At 48.7% G+C, this 22,230-nt stretch overlaps 1 protein-coding gene across 1 annotated transcript in view; it reads left to right on the top strand.

The window, feature by feature from the left end:
- MYH11 (myosin heavy chain 11) overlaps positions 1-22,230 on the top strand; it is a gene marked incomplete at both ends in the record, with an annotated part of 76,105 nt that overhangs the window by 11,481 nt on the left and 42,394 nt on the right. Inside the window, 3 exons of the mRNA XM_084251181.1 lie at positions 8,315-8,342; positions 18,318-18,420; positions 21,826-21,918. Coding sequence (XP_084107307.1) covers positions 8,315-8,342; positions 18,318-18,420; positions 21,826-21,918 — 224 coding nt within the window. The remainder of the gene's footprint in view (positions 1-8,314; positions 8,343-18,317; positions 18,421-21,825; positions 21,919-22,230) is intronic.

Raw genomic sequence — 22,230 nt, forward strand, 5'->3', positions numbered from 1 at the left:
AAAATCATGGAGGAAAACTGTAAGTGCGGGAAGATACTTTTTTCTTTATAAAGCAGGAGTGCAGTTTCTGTGAAGGAACATTGGCCCTAGTGTGACTCTTGGTGATGTTTTTAACCCAGGCTGTAGCTGTCTGGTATCCACTAAGCTGTGTGTCTAGTTGAAGTGCCCTTCCTCAATCCTCTGTGGCACAAAATGGGGGTGAAGTGTTAGGGTCAGGGATGGTTGGACCCCATGTACCCTGAATATTGAACAAAGCCTTTAAACTAGTTAAATGGATTTTTAAGTACCCTAGACCCCATAAACTCCATGGGACCCACAAGCTCCATTCTTTGCTACTTGTCTATCATTACACTGGTGCTGGCATATAGTAGCTACTCAGTTAGTATTTATTGATAAATGAAGAGCTATTAGAGTTATTTAAAGAGATGGCCAGAATCAGGATGGGGGGTGTTTACAACGCTGAAAGTAGAAGGGGGGCTGAGATGACATGGAATGGAGGATGAGAATGGTACGAGCCAGTCAGGAGTTGACTTGTGAACTGTGTGGGCTGTTTCTGGGGAGTTGAGAATAAGTGTGTGTGTGTGTGTGTGTGTGTGTGTGTGTGTTGTTGAGGGAGGGGCTTTCTAAGACATAGTTTACCAACAGTAGAAAGAAACCAGATCTCTTGGGAGAGAAATGGGCAAGAGAAGAAAACATTTAAAAAATCTCATGTATGTGTGTCTAAGTGATGTCATATTTATTTAAAAAATTGATCCATGGGGCCTCCCTGGTGGCGCAGCGGGTTGAGCGCAGTGCTGTGAAGCTGTCCGCAGCCTCTGCAGTGCAAATTCAATTCCCAGCTGGCCAGGGAGATACCCACATGGCGCAGCATACCTCCCCTGTCTTGCCCGCTGTTCCCCTCAATAGCACTTTTGGTCCTCTGCCTTTCTGCTCCCCGCTCTGTCTCTGGTGAATTCTCTCACCCTCCTGTGCTTCTGGCCCATACCCCAGCTCTTGTATAAATAAATAAATCTTAAAAAAAAGACCTTTGAAAAAAATTGACCCATGGTTTGAGGTTTGCTTTTAGAGAGATGATACATTCAAACTCAATAAGTTAAAAGACTCCCTTCAGCTTGTGGGTCAGACCTCTACTTCACTACCCCACATCCCACACCCCATTAGTCTCCCCAACACCTCTCCAGAGACAACAGGACTTCTAGTTTATTAAGTGTTCTTCTAGAGATGTCTGTGGGAGTTCTGAGGTAATACTTACCTCTTTTATACCCAACTTAGAATTCCATACCCAAGCTCTGCATTTGCTATAGTGTTACATGTCAGTACCTAAAGGGATTCCCTGTTCCCTTTTTAAAGGTTTAGTTATTTTTATTAAAGGTGTAGTGAAGATGGTATAGAGTTATGTCATTCCTCCAGGCTTTTGAAGAAAAATAACCCTCTTTTGTTGCTTCTCTAATTTCCCTTTCTCCAGGGGTAACCATTATCAATAATTGTATGCCTTTTTGGAATTTGCCTCCAAAATCTCAAGCAATTCTAATGCTGCTATCTTAATTATTTTTCTTATTTTAAGACAATACTTCCTGCTTTTTATTGTAGAAGATGAGGATTTAACTCATTCGTCCTTTTACTTTGGCTCTTCCCAAAACATACACACACATACATGCACACACACATATCCCATCTCATAGACTCCCAAGATAGTTTATATTAACTGCTTTACTATGAATGTGTAGGTGCTATTCATAGCTGAACTTTGTACTACCTTGTAATCACCTGCCATTTTCTGTACAACTCAATTTTTCCCCTGGAGTTAGTATTTGCCTTTATTTTTTTTGTGTGTAACTTGATTTTCTATACACTTAATCATGGATTCTACTCCAATTTTCCTTTTGAATTTGTTATATCTTCTTAATATATCCAGATATGTAATTTATAGCCTTTTCTTAAGGGTAATTGCTGCTGGAGCCTTCTGACCTGCCCTGGCTACCCTCTGTGACTAGTAGTTGACATCTGAGATCTTCCTTATATTTCAGATTCCCACATGGTGGATTCCTTGATTGCAAGTTTCCATGTCACCCTCTTGATCTTCTCTCCTGTTTAAATGGAATAGCTTCTGCAGAACGGATGTATGTGAGGCAAATTGAGAATTTGCATATCTGAAAGACTTGATGTTTCCCAAATATTTAAGGAATAGTTTAGCTGTTTACAATTTAAGCAAGAAATATTTCCTTTCAGAAAACTTCAGACATTACTTCATTGCGTTCTAGCTTCAGTTTAATTTTTGAGAAGATAAAAAGTCAAGCTGATTCTTAGTCCTTTGTGTGTGACTAGTTTCTTTTCTCTTTCCTAGAAGCCTTTAGCTTCCTTTTATCCCCCCCCCCCCCTGTCTTTCAGGATGCTGGGATTTGGCAAGGGGCTGTACTCAGCTATTGTGCTGGAGACTGGGAGGCCTAATTAATCTGTAAACTCATGCCCTTGATTCTGAGAAATTTCTGTGAATTATTTCCTTGGTGATATCTTTTTCTTGTTTTCTCTCATCTGTTTTTCCAGAAGTCTTCTCATTTCTTCCTCCTGATTTTTCCCATCTCTTTATCTTTTTAATTCTATTTTCAGGGAGATTACATCAATTTTTTTTTACCTTTGATGAGTTTTATTTTTTCCCCCCAGGTATCTGAAAATGTCTTTGTCCAATCACGAACTGATTTCTAAGTTTATGTGACCATGTATGACAAATTAGATTTTAAAGATCATTTAATAAACACACAAAAGCAAGACAAACAGCAACAACAAACCTTGGTGACTTCCAATATATATGGACATGATGACGGGGGGCAGATTTACCTTGTTAACAATCTTGGGGGAAAAGCATCCAATTTCTAACAATTAAGTATGATGTTAGGTGTAGGTTTTAATATATGTTCTTTGTCAGCTTGAGGAAGTTCCCCTCTATTCCTAGTTTGCTGTTTGGTTTTTAAATATGAATGGCTATTAGGTTTTATAAGACGCTTCTTCTGCATCTATTGATGTAATATGTTACATTGATTTTCAGTCACCTCAGCTTTATCTTATAGGTCCGTGAAGTTTTTACTCTCTGGTGTCATATGTTTTGTTTCCAGAATGTTTCTTTCTGATAGAAAGATATCCTTTTCTGTGCTTGTGATGTCCATTTTTCTTGGAGGGTACTTCTCTAAGACTTATCTTTATTTTCTGTAAGATGCGTATCTTCCAATTAATGTATTTGTTTTAATGTCTGATATTAGTGGTCTTCTTCAGGTGTCTGGTGGTCCTTGCTGTCCCTTGTCTTGGATGCTTTGGTGCATGAGTACCAGAAAGCTGGTAGAAACTCCATTCTTGCTGCTGCTGAGCTTGGCTGTGGCATGATGGAGGCGGGTCCTTCTATTGCCACACACCTGATATATCTGTCTTTTTGTCTTAGACTGATTTGATTTTTTTTTAAGATTTATTTTTACTTATACATACAAAACTGGGGTACAGGTCAGAGGTGCAGGGGGTGAGAGGATTCACCAGAGACAGAGTGGGAAACAGAACAGGCAGATCTACTGAAATACACTGCTGAAGGGAGCAGCGGGCAAGACAGGACAGGTCTGCTGTGCCATGTGCTGGGGATCGAACTTGTGTTGTAGTGGCTGTCAATAGCTTCATAGTGCTGAGCTTAACCCCTTGAGCCACCAGGGAGGCCCCACTTTTTCCTGTAACATTTACCTTGCCATTTGTGGCATCAGCACGTGTTTATGCTTATGCTGGACGCTGTGTTTAGGTGACTCCTCAGATAATCCAATGCTGGAGGCAGGTGCTATTGTTATGTCCATAGTATAGCAGGGGAAACTAAGGCCCAGACAGGTGAAGGGCTGAAGTTCACCTGGGTCAGAGCCAGATTTGAACCTGGCTTACCTAACTGAGAGCCTCAGGCTTGCCTGTGGGTGGGGTGCTGATCGGAAGCACAGCCCCTTACCATCCCCAGAAGGCTACCGGCCCCTGTGGGTCTGTCTTCCTGCACCCCAGGGTGTTGAAGGCTGGGAGCAGGAGGTTGGAGTTAGCTGACGTTAGTGAATCAACAAGACGGAAGTGGGGGAAATACACTGAAGCCTTCTTGACAAAAACCCACTTTGGGTCTTGCTGGAGCGGGGCTGGGTGTGTCAGGCAGATAAGATTTCATTCTGATGTGCTGAGAGGGGCTCTCAGGGTGTCACCCTGTGCATGATAGGACGGGGAGGGTTCTGTCCTCACCTAATTAGCACCAAGTGGCCTCTCGGGATGAAAGGAAACAAAGGATCAGCCTGGGGCTCTTGGCTGAGACAGACTCCCGCCTTATCAGTTCCCACATTCAGCTGCACAGTCTGTCCAGGTTGCTCATCCTGTTCCCAGAGGCAGCTCCATAAACTCGACAGAGAGGAAGAGCAGTAATGTCCCCGCGCTGCTCTGCCCTGTAAACCCCTCACCGCTCGGCCCTCGCAGGCCCTGGGCGGGACAGCCATCCCATTTGACAGACTGAAGAGACCAAGGCCCAGAGCACTAAGTGACTTGTCCTCAAAGACAGGTATGGGGGACCCGGAGACCAGGCCGTGGCTGCTCCCCGTCTGAGGCAGTGAGGTGCCCTTGGCCCCACTGGCAGGTGAGGAAACAGGTTCCCAAAGGCAAAGGGACTGACTTCAGCATTTTAATCAGAAAGGGCTGAGCTTGGCCTGCTGCCCTGTCCTGGTCAGAACCGCGACACCAGCCTTCACTTGAAGTGAGGGCAGTCAGAGTAGTGGCCGTGATGGTAAAGCAGGCATGGCTCCTGCAGGCGCCGCTGTGACATTCCTTGGGGTCTGGTCTCCTTTCACATCCTTAAAGGGTGTGAGTTTTCCTGGTAAGGACAGGGGTGCTGAGGGGCCAGCGGTCCATGCAGTTTCCCCGGAGGCCGAGTTCACACTGCGCCCAGAAAGGGCCGCCATCTCACCGCAGCTCCCAGCCCTGCGTCTGTCTGGCCCCGGGGGTGAGGGCTGAGGGCTCGTCTTGTTAGGGGGAAAGGATGTCCATCGGGGTTGCTCTACAACAGTCTGACCGGTGCAGCCCTGGGCGGCGGTGCCAGGAGAAGTTGGTAGGCTTTGATTTATCATGAGAAGTCACGTTCTTTAGCAGGAAATCCCAGTTCTGAGGGGTGAGGATGAGCTGACTCTGAAGAGCCCTCTCTGGACTGCAGTGTCAGTCAGGCACGGGGTCGAACAGAGAGGGGGAGTTTGTGAACGAGGAGGCAGTGCCCAGTTAAAAGGCAGACAGGACAGGACTCGGGAAGCCCCGACACCCGGAGATGAGTCCCTCGTGGATTGTGGATCTCGCACGCTCAGCCTCTGCCTGCTGTGTCCCCTGAGTCCTGGAGGGATCTGCACCCCCTTCCCTTTACCATATACAGGCCCCACGGTGGGAGGCCCAGTGGGCGGAGGACACAGTCTGATGGAGAGGCAGAGATTATCAAACCGTCCCACAAATACATGCTCTGTGCAGGGACCATCCAAGGGCCTGTGAGGGAGACCTCCCGGCTGGGAGGGCAGGCGAGCCCCCTTGGGACGTAACTTGTGGGCTCCACCAGGGAACTGGAAATGGCATCCCTGAGACCAAGGGGCTAGAGGGAGAGGAGGGACGCATGGGAAGGGGAGCTGAGGCCCAGGAAGCCAGCAGGGCAATGTTGCTGAGCCCCACACCTCTTTGGCCCGCCAGCTCTGCTGCTAAAGATGCCAGAGCACGGTGTGGGTCTGGACAATTCCCTTGGGGGCCCAGAATTTCACCCAGAATCTCAACCTACCCGTCTCTGCTGGGGGGCAAGGAGGAGAAGGGGCAGGAAGACTGGAGACAGAGAAGGACCCTAACCCCAGAGTAGGGGATTTGAGCGTGGATTCTTGCTCTGGCTTCAAATCCCAGTTCTGCCAAGGAGCCCACAGCTCTGTGCCTCAGTTTCCTCATTTGTCCCATGAAGATGATATTGGTGCCTTCCCCACTTGTCACTAGACTTAACTTGGAAGGTGCATGGGGAGCACCGTTCCCAGCCAGCGCAAGTGCAACAGGCTGAGGTCAGTCTTGTTGAGGGCCCTCGGTCAAGGCCCAGCGTTGACGTATTCACATTCTCCTTGGTTCTGGGACTGTCTGGTGTCTGCCTTCGTGTGTGGCACTAGGTAGGAAGCGGCTTTTCTGCACACAGCCGAGGATGTGTCCTCCATTCCTCACTGGAAAGGGCGGCGGGGAGAGGTGACCCTGCAGGGGCCCGGGCTTGGCCACCTCCCTCTGGCCGGTCCCACTGCCATCTGGCATGAGAAGGAAGGCAAAGAAACTGCAAGGCGGGGTCTGTTCTCAGCCCCAGCTTGATTTTCTCCTTTTATGGTCAGCCTGCAGGCCTCTGGTTCCCCAGCCCTAAACCATGGGTGTGTTTGGGATGGGCCGAAATAGCTGGTCTTCTGGGAGCTGGGAGTCTCCTGAGATCTTCAGGCTGGCTGGGGGCGGGATGGCCCGGTCTGCAAACGTGCACATCCAGGGCCAGGGCTTGAGAATGGGGAGTCAGGGAGAGAGGCGTGTCTGGGGATGGGGTGTGAAGCAATGCTGACCCCAGGACTCTGGGCTGGGAAGCTCAGCCTGATTGGGGCAAGGCTGGAGTTGCCCCCCAGGGGTGCAGCTCTGCTAACCTGCGCATGTACTCTCATGGTCTTTGCCAACTCTGACCTACTGTGTGCTCTGCTGGGCTTCCTTGGATTGTTGTGTCCCCCTGAGAATGCTTCACATCCTTCTCCAGGCTGCTCAGTGGTCCCTGGGCTGTGAAGCTTCTGTCTCTTGGGGAACAGCCTCCCCCGGCCAGCAGCGCTCCCGGCAATGCCCAGTGTAGCATTTGCTTACAACTTGCAGTTGTCAGTTCTTTGCTCCTCTGACTCCCAAGCCAGGTTATAAGCCTCTGAGAAGCAGCGGCTACATGGGTCTAAGTGAATTTAGTGTTTCCGGTGCCTGGTGCCTAGGAGGGGCTCAGGACTCATTTTTGAGTGAATGTGTGAGCACATGATTGTTTCCAATGCTTCTATCTCAAATGTGAGAGGGAGATTGACTCAAATCAGCAAGCATTTCCCAAGCACCTATTATGTGCCAAGCATTATCCCTGACTCCTGGGATAGGCTCAGCCCTTGACATTGACCTTCAGGAGCTCAGAGGCTAATGGCAGAAGCAGTCAAAGCGGTTTTATAACTATTGGAAACTTGGCGGACCTGTGTGAGTTTAAGGGGTCAGATCACTTGATTCAGAAATGGGGTAAAATTCAGTTTTTTGAAATACTTTGCTGTGATATAACTTTATACCATAAATTAATCTAGTTCAAGCATGTGAGTCATTGGTTTCACATTGGTTAAGAAGCCAGACACGTTGTTTATAATTGTGTGTAAATGTCCTTATGTGGACTGTCCAGACACAGCAGACTGGAGGTTCAGGGGAGAGGGGACTGGAAATGGCTGCTTAATGGGCTTGGGGTTTTATTTTGGGCTGATAAGAAAGCTCTAGAGCCAGAGAGGGGTGTTGGCTGCATAGGAGTGTGAATGTGCCACATCCACTGAGTTGCTCACTTTTACATGGTTCATGTTATGCTGTGAATTGCACCTCAGTGGAAAAATGAGAAGAGATGGGCAGGAGCAGGTGTGGTGGAGAGGACACTCAGGGCAAAAGGACCGCTGGTGCAGAGCCTCAGGGCAGGGGATGGGGAGGTTTGACTGTACACGACGGTGGGGTCAGGATAGGGGACCTGTCTCTGAATGGGACACAGGATGCTTCTCCTGGAAGAAGACAGAGGGAATGCTGGGTTTTCAAAATCAAAACTGTCTTCTACCCCAGCCCATATTCCAGGTGAAGGAACGTAAGCATGGAGCGGTTAAGAATATTTGTCCCCCCCAAAAAAAGAATATTTGCCCAAGGCCACAGAGCTGGGAAGTGACCAAGTGGGACCCCAATCTGTCTGGATCTAAAGTGTGTTCTGCAGGGACCTAACCTGGGCAAAGTGGGTCTCCCTGGCCCCCTGAGAGCTGGTAGGGCAAAGGATACTTAATGACTCCCCAACCAGTCATGTTCCAGCATGTTTTGGGGGCTGCCTCCAGGGCTTTGGGGTAGGAAGGTGTATCTAAGAGAACCTTGCTATCCCTTGTCCCCTATCCTCTGAGCAATGAGCCCAGCTGGTCCCTTGTCACCCCTCATGGGACCAGGTACAGGAACCTAGGATAGACATCCAGGCGCTGCTGAATCCAGATCCTCAGCTCAGAACTCGTTCTAATTCATGGCTCTTTTTTCTTTCTGTTCTCAGATCGGGAGGACCAGTCCATTCTGTGCACGTAAGTGGAGCTGCTTTGTTTCTTCTGTGTTTCTGGAGTGGGGATCCAACCTGTTAAAGGGAGAGTCCAGGAGGCAGGGCTCTGAGCTGGTCAGCACTCACTGCCTTTCCTGGTGCCTGGCACAGAGTAGATGCTCACTAAACACTGTCGCCTCGATGTTGTCCTGCTGAGTCAAGCAAGCAAACCATCATGATACCTGGTGCAGCACCCCTTCTTCTGTACCCTCCTTTTTTATTATTATTATTTTCTTAAATATTTATTTATTTATTTTGCATACACGATCTGGGGTGTAGGCCAGAGTTTTTTTGGGGGGATGAGGATTCACCAGAGACACAGTGGGGAGCAGAACAGGTGGATCTACTGAAATACACTTCTGAGGGGAGCAGCAAGTGAGACAGGAGAGGTCTGCTGCACCATATGGGTAGCTCCCTGGCCGGGAATCAAACTCAGGCAGTAGCGCTGATAGCATGATAATGCTGAGACTTAACCCCTAGGCCAACAGGGAGACCCTGCACCCTCCTTTTAAAACCAGCACTTATTGAGTCCTTACTGTGTGCCAGGCCCTGACATAAGCATTTTACCTTCAGAATTGAACCTGACAGCATAATGGCTCAGTGGAGGTAGACAGATGTCATCTTGGTTGGTGAGGAAGTCTTGTCTCGTGTGAAATGATTGCTTTAAAATTTCACTTGGTGGCTTTTTTTTTTTTTTAAAGATTTATTTATATGCATACAAGAACTGGGGTCCAGGCCAGAGGTATGGGTGGGGGGGTGGTGAGAGGATTTGCCAGAGACAGAGTGGGGAGCAGAACAGACAGACTGACTGAAATACACTACTGAGGGGAGCAGCGGGCAAGTCAGGAGAGGTCTGCTGCGCCATGTGGGTAGTTCCCTAGCTGGGGATCAAACTCGTGCTGCAGTGGCTGCAGATAGCTTCATAGGTTGCGTCTCAACCCCTTGCGCCACCATGAGGCCCTTGGTGGCATTTTTGATGATTGATGGCTTTGTTTCTTGGAAGACCTGGGTGTGTGTTTGGAAGATAGTAACTCAGCTCAGGGTCATTCAGAGATTCTTCACTAGTCAGGAAAATCCCTCCTGTACAGGCAGAATAAGGCCCTCCAAGATCACCTCCTTCTCATCACCGGGACACGGCAGGTGCCGTGGCAAAGCGCCAGGAAGGGTGCAGGTGAAATGAAGCTTGCTCCTCAACTGACTTTAAAATCAGGGGAGTAGCTGAGATTGTCCAGATGAGCCCAATGTGACCGCATGGACCTTAAAAGCAGAAGGAGGAGGCAGAAGAGGAGAATCAGAGGGAGACGCCATATGAGAACTGGACCCGGCATTTCTGGCTTGAACCTGGAGCACACTGAGGGGGAGAACCACCTCTAGCAGGTGGAAGAGCCAAGGAAATGGACTCTCTTCTCATGCCCAGAAAGAAACACAACCCTATGGACACCTTGGTTTTTAGCCCCATCCAATTATCTGACCCTCAGCTACGTGATAGTAAATGTGTATGGTTTGAAGCCACTGAGCTGATGGTGATTTATAACACCAGCTGCACTACTTTGAAAATGTTCGAAGGGAGTTTCGATTTTCTGTGATTTAGTTGACTTAGGTGTTGCTGCCGTCCAGCCTCCATGTCAAATTGATTCTACTTCTCCATGGACATTTTCTCTCTAGGTTCATCTATGGAAGCGGGATCTTGGGGTCATAGTCTTGTCACTGAAAGATTTCAGGGTAGGGGTTAAAAGCCAGAATGCTGGGCCTCCATCCTGGCTGTGCCCTGTGACTTTAGGCACAAAATTTAATCTCCCCACAGAGGTCAACTATAAAGTGGCGAAATGAGGATGATAATATTGGTGTTTAATTCAGAGACTTATTCTGAAGAGTAAATGATTATATGTGATAATAATGGCCTCAAATCACAGGGACATTTTGAGGCATAAACAAATATGTGTGTCCCCTGCCCCATCTTACCCCTTCCACTCTGGTTTTGAAGAAGAAATACTTCCTAGTCAAAGCCTGCAGGTGTTTTAAAGGTACTTTTAATAACATGGTGTGATAGTGAAGGGACCTGGATCATTCTCAGGAGAGGAGCTGCTATGGTTGAAGTGGGGCCTGCGCTCTCAGATCCACATTTGCTCTCCCCTCTGCCACGTGCCAGCAGTTCTTGGAGGAGCTGGGTGCGTCTGCAAGCCTCGGTCTCCTCCCCTGTGGAATGGGGGCATCAGCAGTGGCCACTCCCAGTATCCTCAGGGCATCGAAGGAGCAACAGAGAGAGGAACTTAGCAGAGCACCTGGCACATACAGGTGCCCAGGGTTGTCCACGAGTGTCTGGCCCAGTGGGGTGGTCTGGATGGGCCGGAGTTTCTCTGAGTCTCACTTGCTGGAGGTGCCGTGGTCTAAGGGGTCAGCGTTCTGCTCCCACAGCACCCCTGCCCACACAGCCCAGGCCCTGAGTCAAACCCGGCAAGTTGAGGCTGCATGTTGACAAACTCTGACCATCAGCTGAATCTGGCCCGACACCCGGTTTTGTCCCTAAGTTTTACTGGAATCCAGCCGCATCCCATCACGACTGTGTTATCTGTGGCTGCTCCTGTGCCACAGGGGTTGAGGGCGGTGATAAAGACCACAGGTGCCCACAAAGGCTCAGATTTTCTCTATCCCTTTGCAGTAAGAGTTGGGCATCCCCAGTGTTAGGCAAGTTGGTTTACTTCCCTTAGCTCCCCTCCCCCATTTCTTTCATTTCACCATCAAAACAAATAAAAACTGTAAATTTAAAAGAAGTTACAATTTCAAAGACATGTGAGCATATATACCACATTTAATTTTTTTCCTCTGTAAGAATAATGCAGGTAAATACACAGAAATGAGGAGTAGGGAGACTTCCCCACGGTCCACTGCCAAGTCCAGCTGCAGTGACCCAGTGTGATTCCTTCCAGAATTTTTTCTAGGCAGTTTAAACATGGTTGTGACTCCAAAGCATGCCTCCTTTTCTCCTCCTGCCCCTCCATACCCACCCACTGGGCATTCCAACAAATCGTATTGGCATGTTACTTACAAACATCCCTTTAGAATGACAACTGGCCCTTCCTGAAGGTACCTGGGTGTCAGGAGCCTGGACAAGTTGTGGTAAAGAAGGAACCTCCCCCAGACCTAATGAGGAGACACCATCAGACAGATCCAGATAAAAGAAATCCATCTAAATCCCTCACCAGTCCTCTACCCTAACACAGTCATGAAAAATGAAATTCTGGGCCACTTAACTAGACCACCAGCTCGTTTCAAATTTTACCCTCAAATGTGTAATGTAATGGTGAGCTGTGTCATCGGCAGAAACTTCTCTGCAGTTTCCGGACTGGTTTCTTGGCATTGGGCCCCAGAAGTCGGATCATGAAAACAAAAGGGTGTTTCAGGTTCCTGATTCAGGAGTTTGGTTTTAAAGAATTTCTGTCGCTGACATGGGCATGGACAGGTGGGGAGTGGGGGCGGGGAGGGAGCCAGCCATGGGTGGTGTCTCCTGACCACATCTGCCTGGCTCCGTGGTTACAGTCTTAGTGGTGTGTGCACATGGGTGTTTAATCAATGGTGTTCTTTAAATGGCATCACTTTGTAAAATTAAAATCTTTATTATGAAATGCAGCTGCATTTACTAAAAGTTGTGATGACAGTACGGAGAGTTCACACATCCCACCCACCAGGTTTCCATTTCCCTGATGTCCACATGTGACATTTGCCTCACGAAGTCACCAACATCGGAGCGTCACTATTGGCTGAAATATAGACTTTCTTAGATTTCACTAGTTTTTCTACTGATGTCCTCTTTCTGTGCTAGGATCCCAGCCAGAATCCCACATAAGTCATGGTGTCTCCTTGGGCTCCTTGGCTGTCACAGTTTATCAGAATTTCCTCATTTCTTTTTTTTTTTTTTTTAAAGTGAATTTTTTTTTTTAAAGATTTATTTATTTATTTATACATGCACTGGGTACAGTCAGAAGCGCGGGAGGGTGAGAGAATTCACCAGAGCCAGAGCGGGGAGCAGAGCAGGCAGAAGGACAAAAGTACACTGCTGAGGGGAGCAGCGGGCGGCAGGAGAGGTCTGCGCGCCATGTGGGACCCTCCTCTGGTGGCTGGGGAGCAGCCGGGGATCGAACCGGCGCTGCAGAGGCCGCGGGCAGCTTCGCAACCCAGCGCTCAACCACTGCGCCACCGGGGAGGCCCTCCTCATTTCTTTTTAAGATTTATTTTATTTATTTATGCATACAAGAACTGGGGTGCAGGCCAGAGGTGTGGGGTTTGAGAGGATCCACCAGAGATAGAGTGGGGAGCAGAATAGGCAGACTGACTGAAATACACTGCTGAGGGGAGCAGCGGGCAAGACAGGAGAGGTCTGCTGCGCCATGTGGGTCAGCTCCTTGTCTGTGCATCAAGCTCAGGCTGTAGTGGTGATAGCACTGAGACTTCCCTATACCCCAGGGAAGCCCAGAATTTCATTTTTCATGACTGTGTTAGGGTAGAGGACTGGTGAGGGATTTAGATGGATTTCTTTTATCTGGATCTGTCTGATGGTGTCTCCTCATTAGGTCTGGGGGAGGTTCCTTCTTTACCACAACTTGTCCAGGCTCCTGACACCCAGGTGGTATTGACTTGCCCTCAGGCCGATCGTGTTGACCATCTCACTTCATCATCTGGTTATGCTTGTGTGGCTGCATGTTCAGCATCAATTTGCATCTGTGGTCTTATCCTCAGTGATGGTAGCTGTGAAAATTGTCACTTTGCTGTTGGATTATACATTTCTAAGTGTACGGCTGCCTAAAACCATCTCAGTACGCCCTTGTGCACTTCTGCTGGACCTCTGTCCCCAAATGTGGCTTCAGTGGCTAAGCTCCTTGTAGTGGCTGCTTAGAAATGCTGTATTTTAACCAACCCCTGTCCAGTGTGACTTTGGTGGTTTCTATGTTTAAATAGACACACATAGTTGATCTTCATTATTCACTGTTTCCTTAGTCACAAATTTACTTACTTGCTAAAATGTATTTGTAACCCCAGATCAATTCATGTTGCCTTCAAGGTCATTTAGGACAAAGAGGTAGGAACAACTTGAGTGACCCGACACACGTCCCCAGCTGTGCTGCACCAAGAAGGTCCCTGTTGCCTTTTTCAGCTCCCAGACTGCAAATAGGGACCCTCTTTGTGGCATATATAATGCCACCTTTTTGTATATTGTGCCTCTTGGTTAGTGATTTCACTATTTAAAGCAGGGTGCTGCCAGCTGCTAGTTTTCCTAACATAGAAGGACCGGATGTGCCTTAGGGAGAAAACACACGCGTTGTTTGAGCTTCGCTCAGCATGAGTTACAGCACCATTGACCAAGATCAGTGTTCCTGAATCAACAGTGCATAGCAAATAAGGTCTTTAGGCAGAAGCACACATCAGACAAGGTGATGTACTGATTGGCTGTAAAAATATGATCAGGAACCAAACCATTTATTTCCCCTGGGGGCTCAGTGTCTGTGGTGACATGATAGAGCATAACCACCATGAATAAACAGAACAGCCATGTGTGTATGTGTGCATGTGTGTCCACATGCAGCTACCTTTATACATGCACACCCACACATATACATTTTTAACTTCTGAGAAGCAACTCACAAACCACATTATTAACCATGTTAATAGATATTAACAGTAACAGGCTTTGTTTCTAGGCTTTTGCTACTGCAGCTTCTCTGTATTTGAAGTTATGAACTCGGTTTAGACAGTGGAAGAACAGGATGTAATTAATATTTTAATGAGACTGTAAAGATAATGATTAAAAACAGAATCTATAAACATTAGGGAAGAAATGGTTGGAAAAGTAAGAGCAGCTAGCCTTTTTGTGTATCTGATATTGTTCTAAATGCTTTATATATATATTCACCCCATCCCCAAGCCATCCTATGCATGCTTTCTTTAAATCCATTTCACAGGTAAGAAAACTGAGGCCTGGGCATAGTTAAATTACTTGCACAAGGTGCCACGGGTAACTGGCAGAGGAGGGATTTGAACATGGGTGGTCTGACTTTGGAGCCCTTTGTGCTGTTCTGCTGACTGATGCCAGTGTGCAAGGAGGCCTTGCTTCTGCCTGGGAGAGCTGGAGGTAGTGCTCAGAGCAGAGGCTGTGCTGAGGAGGGCTTTGCAGGGCGTGTGGGCACTGGCCAGTACCCACGCGGGAGGACCTGTCAGCTGCAGGGGAGGGAGTCACATGAGGACTAGGGACTGAGCAGCTCTGAGGTTCAGAGCCAGTTTGGCTTGGCTACTGAGGGCAGACCCGAAGCTGAAATGGACTTGGAAATGGTGTTCTACCCTAGGAGCCAGCATCAGTGACATGATTTGTAAAACTGCAAAATGAAAATGTTGAGTCTTTTATGCACAAATTATTATGAATTTCAAGATGACCAGGGCAGAGGATTAAATCTTCAGGGCTTTCCTTGGGGGAATAGAACAGGTCACCCACCCATCAAGGCTGGAGAGTGGGGAGTTAAGCAGCCTTTGAGTGGCTCTTTTCAGCCACTGGGCCTGGGTCAATCAAAAGGCTGTGCAGTGCATAGAGGCTGTATATGGTCGTGAGTCAGGGCCTCCTCCAAGGAGAATGGAGCTGGGCACCATGTTCCCAAAGAATCAGCACGGAGGTTTAGGGTGCCCAGACTGGGACTGCATCCTCACCCCCAGAGTTCAAGAGTCAGAAAAGCAAAGATATTAATGTTTCTGAAGCATCCCTGAGCACATCAATCTTCAGACACCAATGAGTTTGGAGCTTGGGGTGTTTTCTTTGGCAGAACTCCCCAGGACAATTTATTTTTATCAATAAAAGTCGGAAACTCTTGAGCCAAGTAATCCACATGGGGAGAAGCAGATTCCCAGAGCATATGCCCCACATCCCCTCCCCCAAGGTAGGAGGCCAAGGCCAGTCATGGTCATGCCTATGGCCTTGTACAGGGAAGATGCTGACGGCAATAGTGGAAAATGAAGAAATCGTGGGAAAGGAGAGGGTGGGTAGTGGTAAGCAGTGACACTGCATGTACTGCTCTCTTGCCTGTTGTCTTGAATCTAAATGGACTCAGGATCACCTACACAGGTGACATCTATCCTCAGATTTTTACTCTTTCCTCTTGTTTAATCTGAACAACCCCTTCAGGTTGGGGTTACGTCTATCAGGTGTTCTGAAGTAATTTATACTAAGGTGTAAATGACTGATGGGTATCATTCATTGGTTACATTTTTCAGAGAGTCTATTAAGGCAAGTGAAGACTCCCAAGTATGTGTAAGAGACCTTTGATGGAGTCAGGCTTCACTCTGTCTTTCCTGAATCCCATCTCCTTTTCTCACTTATCAAAATAAAAATGTAGTGGGCATAACTTGGGTTCTAGAATCAAGTAGACCCATGTTCATATCTCATTTCTTTTCCATTTCCTATCTGTGTGATAGCAGGAGCAGTTGTGACCTAGAACACTATTTCATCCTCTCTGAGCCTCAGCTTCCCCAGGTGGGTAATGGGCATAATCAATAACTTTCATTAGGATTAAATGAAAAGATTTGTGAGCCCAATGCCTAGCCCAGAGCTGGCCTTCAATAAATATCATTCCCCTTCTCTGGCCTGAGATAGCAAGTTCCTAGAAGTTGGGCCTGTGTCATGGAATGACTCAGCAAAATGCAGTAGGAGTCCTGATTGCATTGGCATCAGAGGCCAGACCTTCAATTCTGACTGTGCTTTGCTGTGTGCCTTGCTGTGTGACCTCAGGCAAGTTGTTTGCCCTCTCTGAGCCAGAGTAGTTCTGCTGTAATAACGTGGACGTGATATGTCCTACATTCAGGATTGGGGAGGTAAGGTAGAGATAATCCATGTGTCACAATTAGCACAGGGCCTCTACTCCCCCCACTGCACCCTCTGCCAAAGCCATTCTTTCCTAAAAAAAAAAAAAAAAAATTGCTTTCCACTTTCAAGAAAATGTGGAGAATGCCCCCTTGCTTCCCATTTCACAAAGTGCCTCTGAGGTTTTGAAAATTATGTGGGCATTGGTAATAAAGGACGGGACAATGCTAACCCGGGGGTGAGCTGTTTCATTGTTCCAGATGATTGGACACTTGATTTCTGGGTGCTGGGCCCAGAGGATTGGGTCTAAGCAATTTAGGGCATGTGCATGTATGTATCTTTCTCCCTGCCCCGCCCCCTCCCTGTGAGCAAAGTTATTAATGGGCCTTGGCAGAGCAAATTAATTTCTTTATTTCCTATTTTGGAAGAAGAGCAGGGACTGCACTCGCTCTGGTGGCACTGATTCAGCATGGACAACCTTGAGCTGACCCCAGAGTAGACAAATTCTTTTCCAGACTTAAAAAAAAAAATCTCTTACATTTCAGAATATTTAGTGAGCTCAGAAAATGAGAGCATCTAGGCAGAGAAAGGAAAAACAAAAAACAAAAGAAACCAGAGCAGAGGATGAGAAGGGAAGAAAGTCTTAGCTGAGACCCTGGAACGGGGGGCATCAGAGCAACCTTGGATGGAGCAGTTCCTCTGTGAGGATCTCTGGTGGCCAACAGAGGCAGCTGGCGCTGTTGGTTTTTAACCAGTCATCCTGGTTAAAAAAAGATCTACCCCCCTCCTATTTTAGGAGTAGTCTTTTGCACCAAGGCATCATTTATCTTATCAGTCACTTACACACTAGTATGAATTACTTCAATGAGGTTGATCCTTTGATACTTGACTGAAATCACTAACTGGGCAGCTGGCAATGAGTGGGGTTCTCCAGAAGATGAAGGGGCTTTCATCTTTCCTGTGGCTGATGTGATAACCAGTTCTTTTTCCCCCATAAGAGGAGCTTCTAAAGCTTATACATTTATATATATATATATATATATATATATATATATATATATAAGTTTATAGATTCTATATACCTGAGAAGTAGCTATGTTCTTTCTGGAGGCAGACTCTTGCTTGGTTGCTCTATCTCTTACAAAGCTAATAATGTCTTCATTTTATTTTATTTTATTTTATTTTATTTTTAAAGATTTATTTATGCATACAAGAACTGGGGTACAGGCAAGAGGTGTGGGGGGGTGAGAGAATTCACCAGAGACAGAGTGGGGAGCAGAACAGGCAGATCTACTGAAGTCCACTGCTGAGGGGAGCAGCGGGCGAGACAGGAGAGGTCTGCTGCGCCATGTGGGTTGCTCCCTGGCCAGCCGGGAATTGAACTCATGCTGCAGAGGCTGCGGATAGCTTCATAGGTTGCGTCTTAACCCCTTGCACATTATTAGGGAGGCCCCGCTAATAATGTCTTTAAAGTAGATAATTTGCAGAACAGCTACTGTGCATGGTGCTATAAAGCTGCACACATGTTATTACGTATTTATTCAAATCCATAGAATATACAACATCAAGATCAAACCCTGATGTAACTGACGGACTTTGGGTGATAATGACGTGTCAGTGTGGGTTCGTTGATTAACAAACGCACCACTCTGGGAGAGGGGAATGTTAAGAATGGGAGAGGCTGCCAGTTGGAAGAAGGACATAGAGACTCCGTATACTTTCTGCCTAATCTCGCTGTGAACCCAAACTGCTCTAAAAAATAGGGTATTAAAAAGAAGGTAGACAGTTCCAAATAAGCCCAAGTCTGGCTCTTGGTTGGAAAGGTTTCCTATTACCCTCTCTTTGCCTGGATCCCTCTCCTCATCTTCCTGGGGGGGAGATGGAGAGCTGGACCAGGGCTGGAGGCCCAGCCCCACACTCTACCAGCGTCTGTTCCCTGGTGACAGCCTTAGTTTCTCCATCTGGCAAATGGCACTGATGGTGACTATTGTCCCATGGACTCGCGGGCCTAGGAGAGGAGCCACGGTCACCCGTGTGGGTGGAGAGGCGCCCACAGGAACCCGCATATGAGGCAGATATGCCGTGCAGGTATTTCCTGAGGGTCCCCCTTCTGGTGTCTTTCAGAGGCGAATCTGGAGCCGGGAAAACTGAGAACACCAAGAAAGTCATCCAGTACCTGGCCGTGGTGGCCTCCTCCCACAAGGGCAAGAAGGACACAAGCATCACGGTGAGTGGGGCACCCGGTTGGGTTTCCGGCCACTTACACCACCTGCGGAGGACTCAGCTGCGAGCTCGGCCCTCCTGACCACTCACCAGAGGGGCGCGTTCCCACCTGGGCCTGGGTGACTCCTCAGCTGGCCATGAGGGTCCTGTTTCAGGGACAGGGAGACCCCGTTCCTGCCACAGCAAGGACAGCAGGGCTGCTTCAGAGGCGCCTTTGTCGTGTGGGGCCGGTGGTTCCCTGTGGCGGGCTGCCTGGGGCACTGTGGGGTGAGGAGCTGCATCCCTGGCCCCTCCCCACTGGCCACCGGTGGGCCTGGACACGTGTCCTGTGGGGGCACAGTCTCCTCTGCTCGCGAGCCTGTGCTTCCAGTGAACCAGTAAACTCCTAGAATTTGTGGCATAACTATCCTCTGCCTTGGGGATCACAGAGGGATGGGAAGACAGGGACACTCAGATGTGGGCACTGCAGGATGGCGGCTAGTGGGAGACACTGTCATCCTGGTCTCTGAGCTTCTAGACACCAGGAAAAGGAAGATGCCATCAAGTAGCCAAACAGATACCGCTGTGGTGTCACAGGACTCAGAAGGAAAAGAGGGTCCATCCTCCATCTTAGCCCTGCCTCGTCTGTCCCAGAGGAGGGAGGATGAGCAACAGGGCTGCTTGGAGGACTTGCCAGCATCTCTGTCCAAAGGGCTGGGCACTGGGGAGCTGCCTGGAGGCCCAAGCTGGTTCGGGTCACCAACTCTTGCCATTCCAACTCTTCTGGCCTGGAGCTGCCACAGAGACCAGCTTGTCGGGAGGCCCTGGGAGAGCTGGGGAAAGTGCCAGTTGTAACTTCGGGAACCTTCCTTCCTCAAATCAATGCAGGAAACCCAGAACCCAGCATTTATGAACTGTCTGCGGCGTGGCCTGTAGGGGTACGTGGCCCTGAAGCCCGCTCAGCCGTTCAACTCCACCTGCCATTGCTTCCTGTCCCCTCGAGAGCAAAAATAAGAATAAGACTGAATAATGATGGCCAATCCCCGTCTGTCCTTACCACGTGCCCACCAATCCCAGTCAGGTTTGCATTTGCTAGGGCTGTGCAGAGCTCAGCAAGGCCTTGGAGCACTGCAAAGCCCTTGAAGTCTGGTCTCTAGGACACGTTAGAAAGAACAGCACTCATCAGAGAGAAGGAAACAAGCAAAGGAAAGGTGTCGCCGTTCTGATTAGGGGGGGAATCAGTGTCTGGGGGGCAGTGGAAATCGTATAATCTCCGGACCCCGTATGCACGAGCTTGAGATAACCTGACGTTTGTTTCATACTGTGTCGTCCAACCACAGCAAGGCCCATCTTTTGCCTACGTGAGTAACTGAGAGTGTTTTCCTGGTGTGTGCGGGAGGCACTGAGTGTATTTAGATCTGCATGCTCCAGCCACACCCACGGGTCCCCTAGCTAAGGTTTGAATGGGCCCTGACCAACAAATGCCCCCCGATACTACCCTGCGGGTGTCTGCTGCCAGTGCAGAGTGTGGGGGCGCCGCCACCTGCAGGTCCCCCAACCTGGAGTGGACTCCCACAGCTCAGAGCAAATCCCTTCACCTTCCCACCACCGTGTCCACCAACAGCACCTCGAGCTGGACGGACCAGGGAACATCTGTCCAGTCTGGTTGAGTCTTAGGACAGTCGGGGCCTAGAGTGTCCCTGGTGTTGCTCTGGCCTGCCTCTGCCCTCCTCCTTGCCGTCACCCATTAACTTCTCCCCTGAGCCCTGACCCTGCACCTTGGTGTGTCCTCATGCATGCGTGTGCAGTGCAGTGCGTGTCTGTCTTTGCATGCCGGTTGCTTGGCCCAAGGCTCCAGAAAGGGGAGTCCTGGGGTTCACCATGCACTAGCTTTGGTGGCGAGGTAAGGCCCCAACTATGCGACACACAGCAGGATCCTGCTTGGACCTTTGCCTGTGTAACCTCCAGAGACCTTTGCCTGTGTAACCAACACAGAGCTTGAGGAGCTGGCATGTGTCCCAGCCCGGAGGGGACCCTTGGAGGTCTCCATGGCTTCCGGGAGGCTCATACTCAATCCACCTTAGTTATACATGGGAGGATAGCATCATGGGTGAGCAAAAGCAGGATTCTTATTCAGTGTCCATTCCTGTGCAACCTCAGCCAGGTTGATTCACTTCTCTGGACCACAGTCTTATTTATCAAATAAGTGACTTGGCCCAGATTTCCTGGTTTAAGGTTCTGCTGAGAAGGACCTTTTTGCTCTACCAGCAAGAACTCCCATTCTAGCAAAGGGAAAGTTTTTCGGGGGATATGGAAACCCCAAGTTTGTGCTCACAGAAGCAATCCCTTTACTCTTTCCCCACCAGCCACGGGAAATGAGTTGCACTCATTGTAAGTCTTAAAGTCCCAGTTATGGAGGATTCCGCTTGGGGCTGGGATTTTCATGAAGACAGCCCTTTCTTTGGGAGCTGCAGAGGAGGAGGGCATGTGGATCAGTACAAACATAGATAAAGAGGAGCTTCCTATTTTGTCCCTTTGGGACGGCCACCGTGATGCCCTCCTGCTGTCAGAGGAGCAGGGAAAAGGCTTCCCGTCCCCCTCCAGTCCCTTTCCCAGCTGCGGTTTAACCCAGCCTTCCACCCGGGGAAAAAGGAAAGGGGTTGAGCAGAGAAAACCCTCCAGATCCAGACTGGGGAGGCCTCTGGGCCAGTCTGCTGAAGCCGCGTTTGGGGCAAAGAGCAGCTTGTCACTTCCCTGGCATGACTTACCCCATTGGCCTTTCCTGCCATGATGGAGCACGCGGCTGCATTGGTGCACAGGAGCCCCCTCGGAGGGCGCTCGTGGGCTGTGGCCAGTCTCAGCTGCATTTAACCTGGCGAATGGAGCTCAGGCAACCTGCTTTGAAGCTTTGTTCTGCAGTCAGTTGAAAGCGTTCCTGGTGGGTTTTGTACATTCCTTACTTGTCTTCCACAGACTTCAGAAAATTAGTCCAGAGAAAGGACAAATTGCAACTTTATCCATTAGAAGGACTGGCGTGGTTTAAGTAGGCAACAATTGCTTGTTACACAGGAGGAAGGTCATGGACAGCAGGGCAGGCTGCACATTGCACAATTCCCTGGGGCATTTTACTATGATATAAATCATATCGTTGGTGTCGTGAGTGGCAGCGATACTGCATGGATGAGCAGCCTGGGCTTGGGGAAAGTGACCTTCCTAGAGAACAGAGGTGCTGTCAAAGAGCTCAGTCAGTTGCTTCTCATCTGAAATCCTCAAGGAAAGCTGGCCTTTAGCATTGGGGTCTCCAAAGCAGTAGGAGATAGGCTAGAAAGAACCTGTGGGTTAAGGGTAGTTTTGTGGCAACATCCGTCGAGGACGGCACCGTCAGTGGCTGGGCCACGTTCCCCAATAACTGGATGTGAATGAATTTTAGGGTGAGCTGGAAAAGCAACTTCTACAAGCAAACCCAATTCTGGAGGCTTTTGGCAACGCCAAAACTGTCAAGAACGACAACTCTTCACGATTCGTAAGTCGCAAAGTCATGTGGGTTTTCTGGAAGGGGTCTGAGCCTTCTGTCCTCCCACCTAGGAAGGCAGGATGTGTGCGCAGGGGGAGTCTGAGATGCAGGGGGTGGGCCTGTAGGCACAAGAGTGCGTTACTCTGTGTCTTTAGTTCTGTCTCAACCCTCTAGCCCTGCTAGGCCTCCTTCTCTCATTCATTCACCTACTGTTCATTCAATAGATATTTATTGAGCACCTGTGGTGTCCTAGACCCTTGTCAGGCATATAGCTAATTGACTTGGTGAATGTTTACTGAGCATCTAGTATATGTTAGTCAC

This window comes from Talpa europaea (genome assembly GCF_964194135.1).
Source record: "Talpa europaea genome assembly, chromosome: 12".
In the NCBI taxonomy this organism is placed as follows: Eukaryota; Metazoa; Chordata; class Mammalia; order Eulipotyphla; family Talpidae; genus Talpa; species Talpa europaea.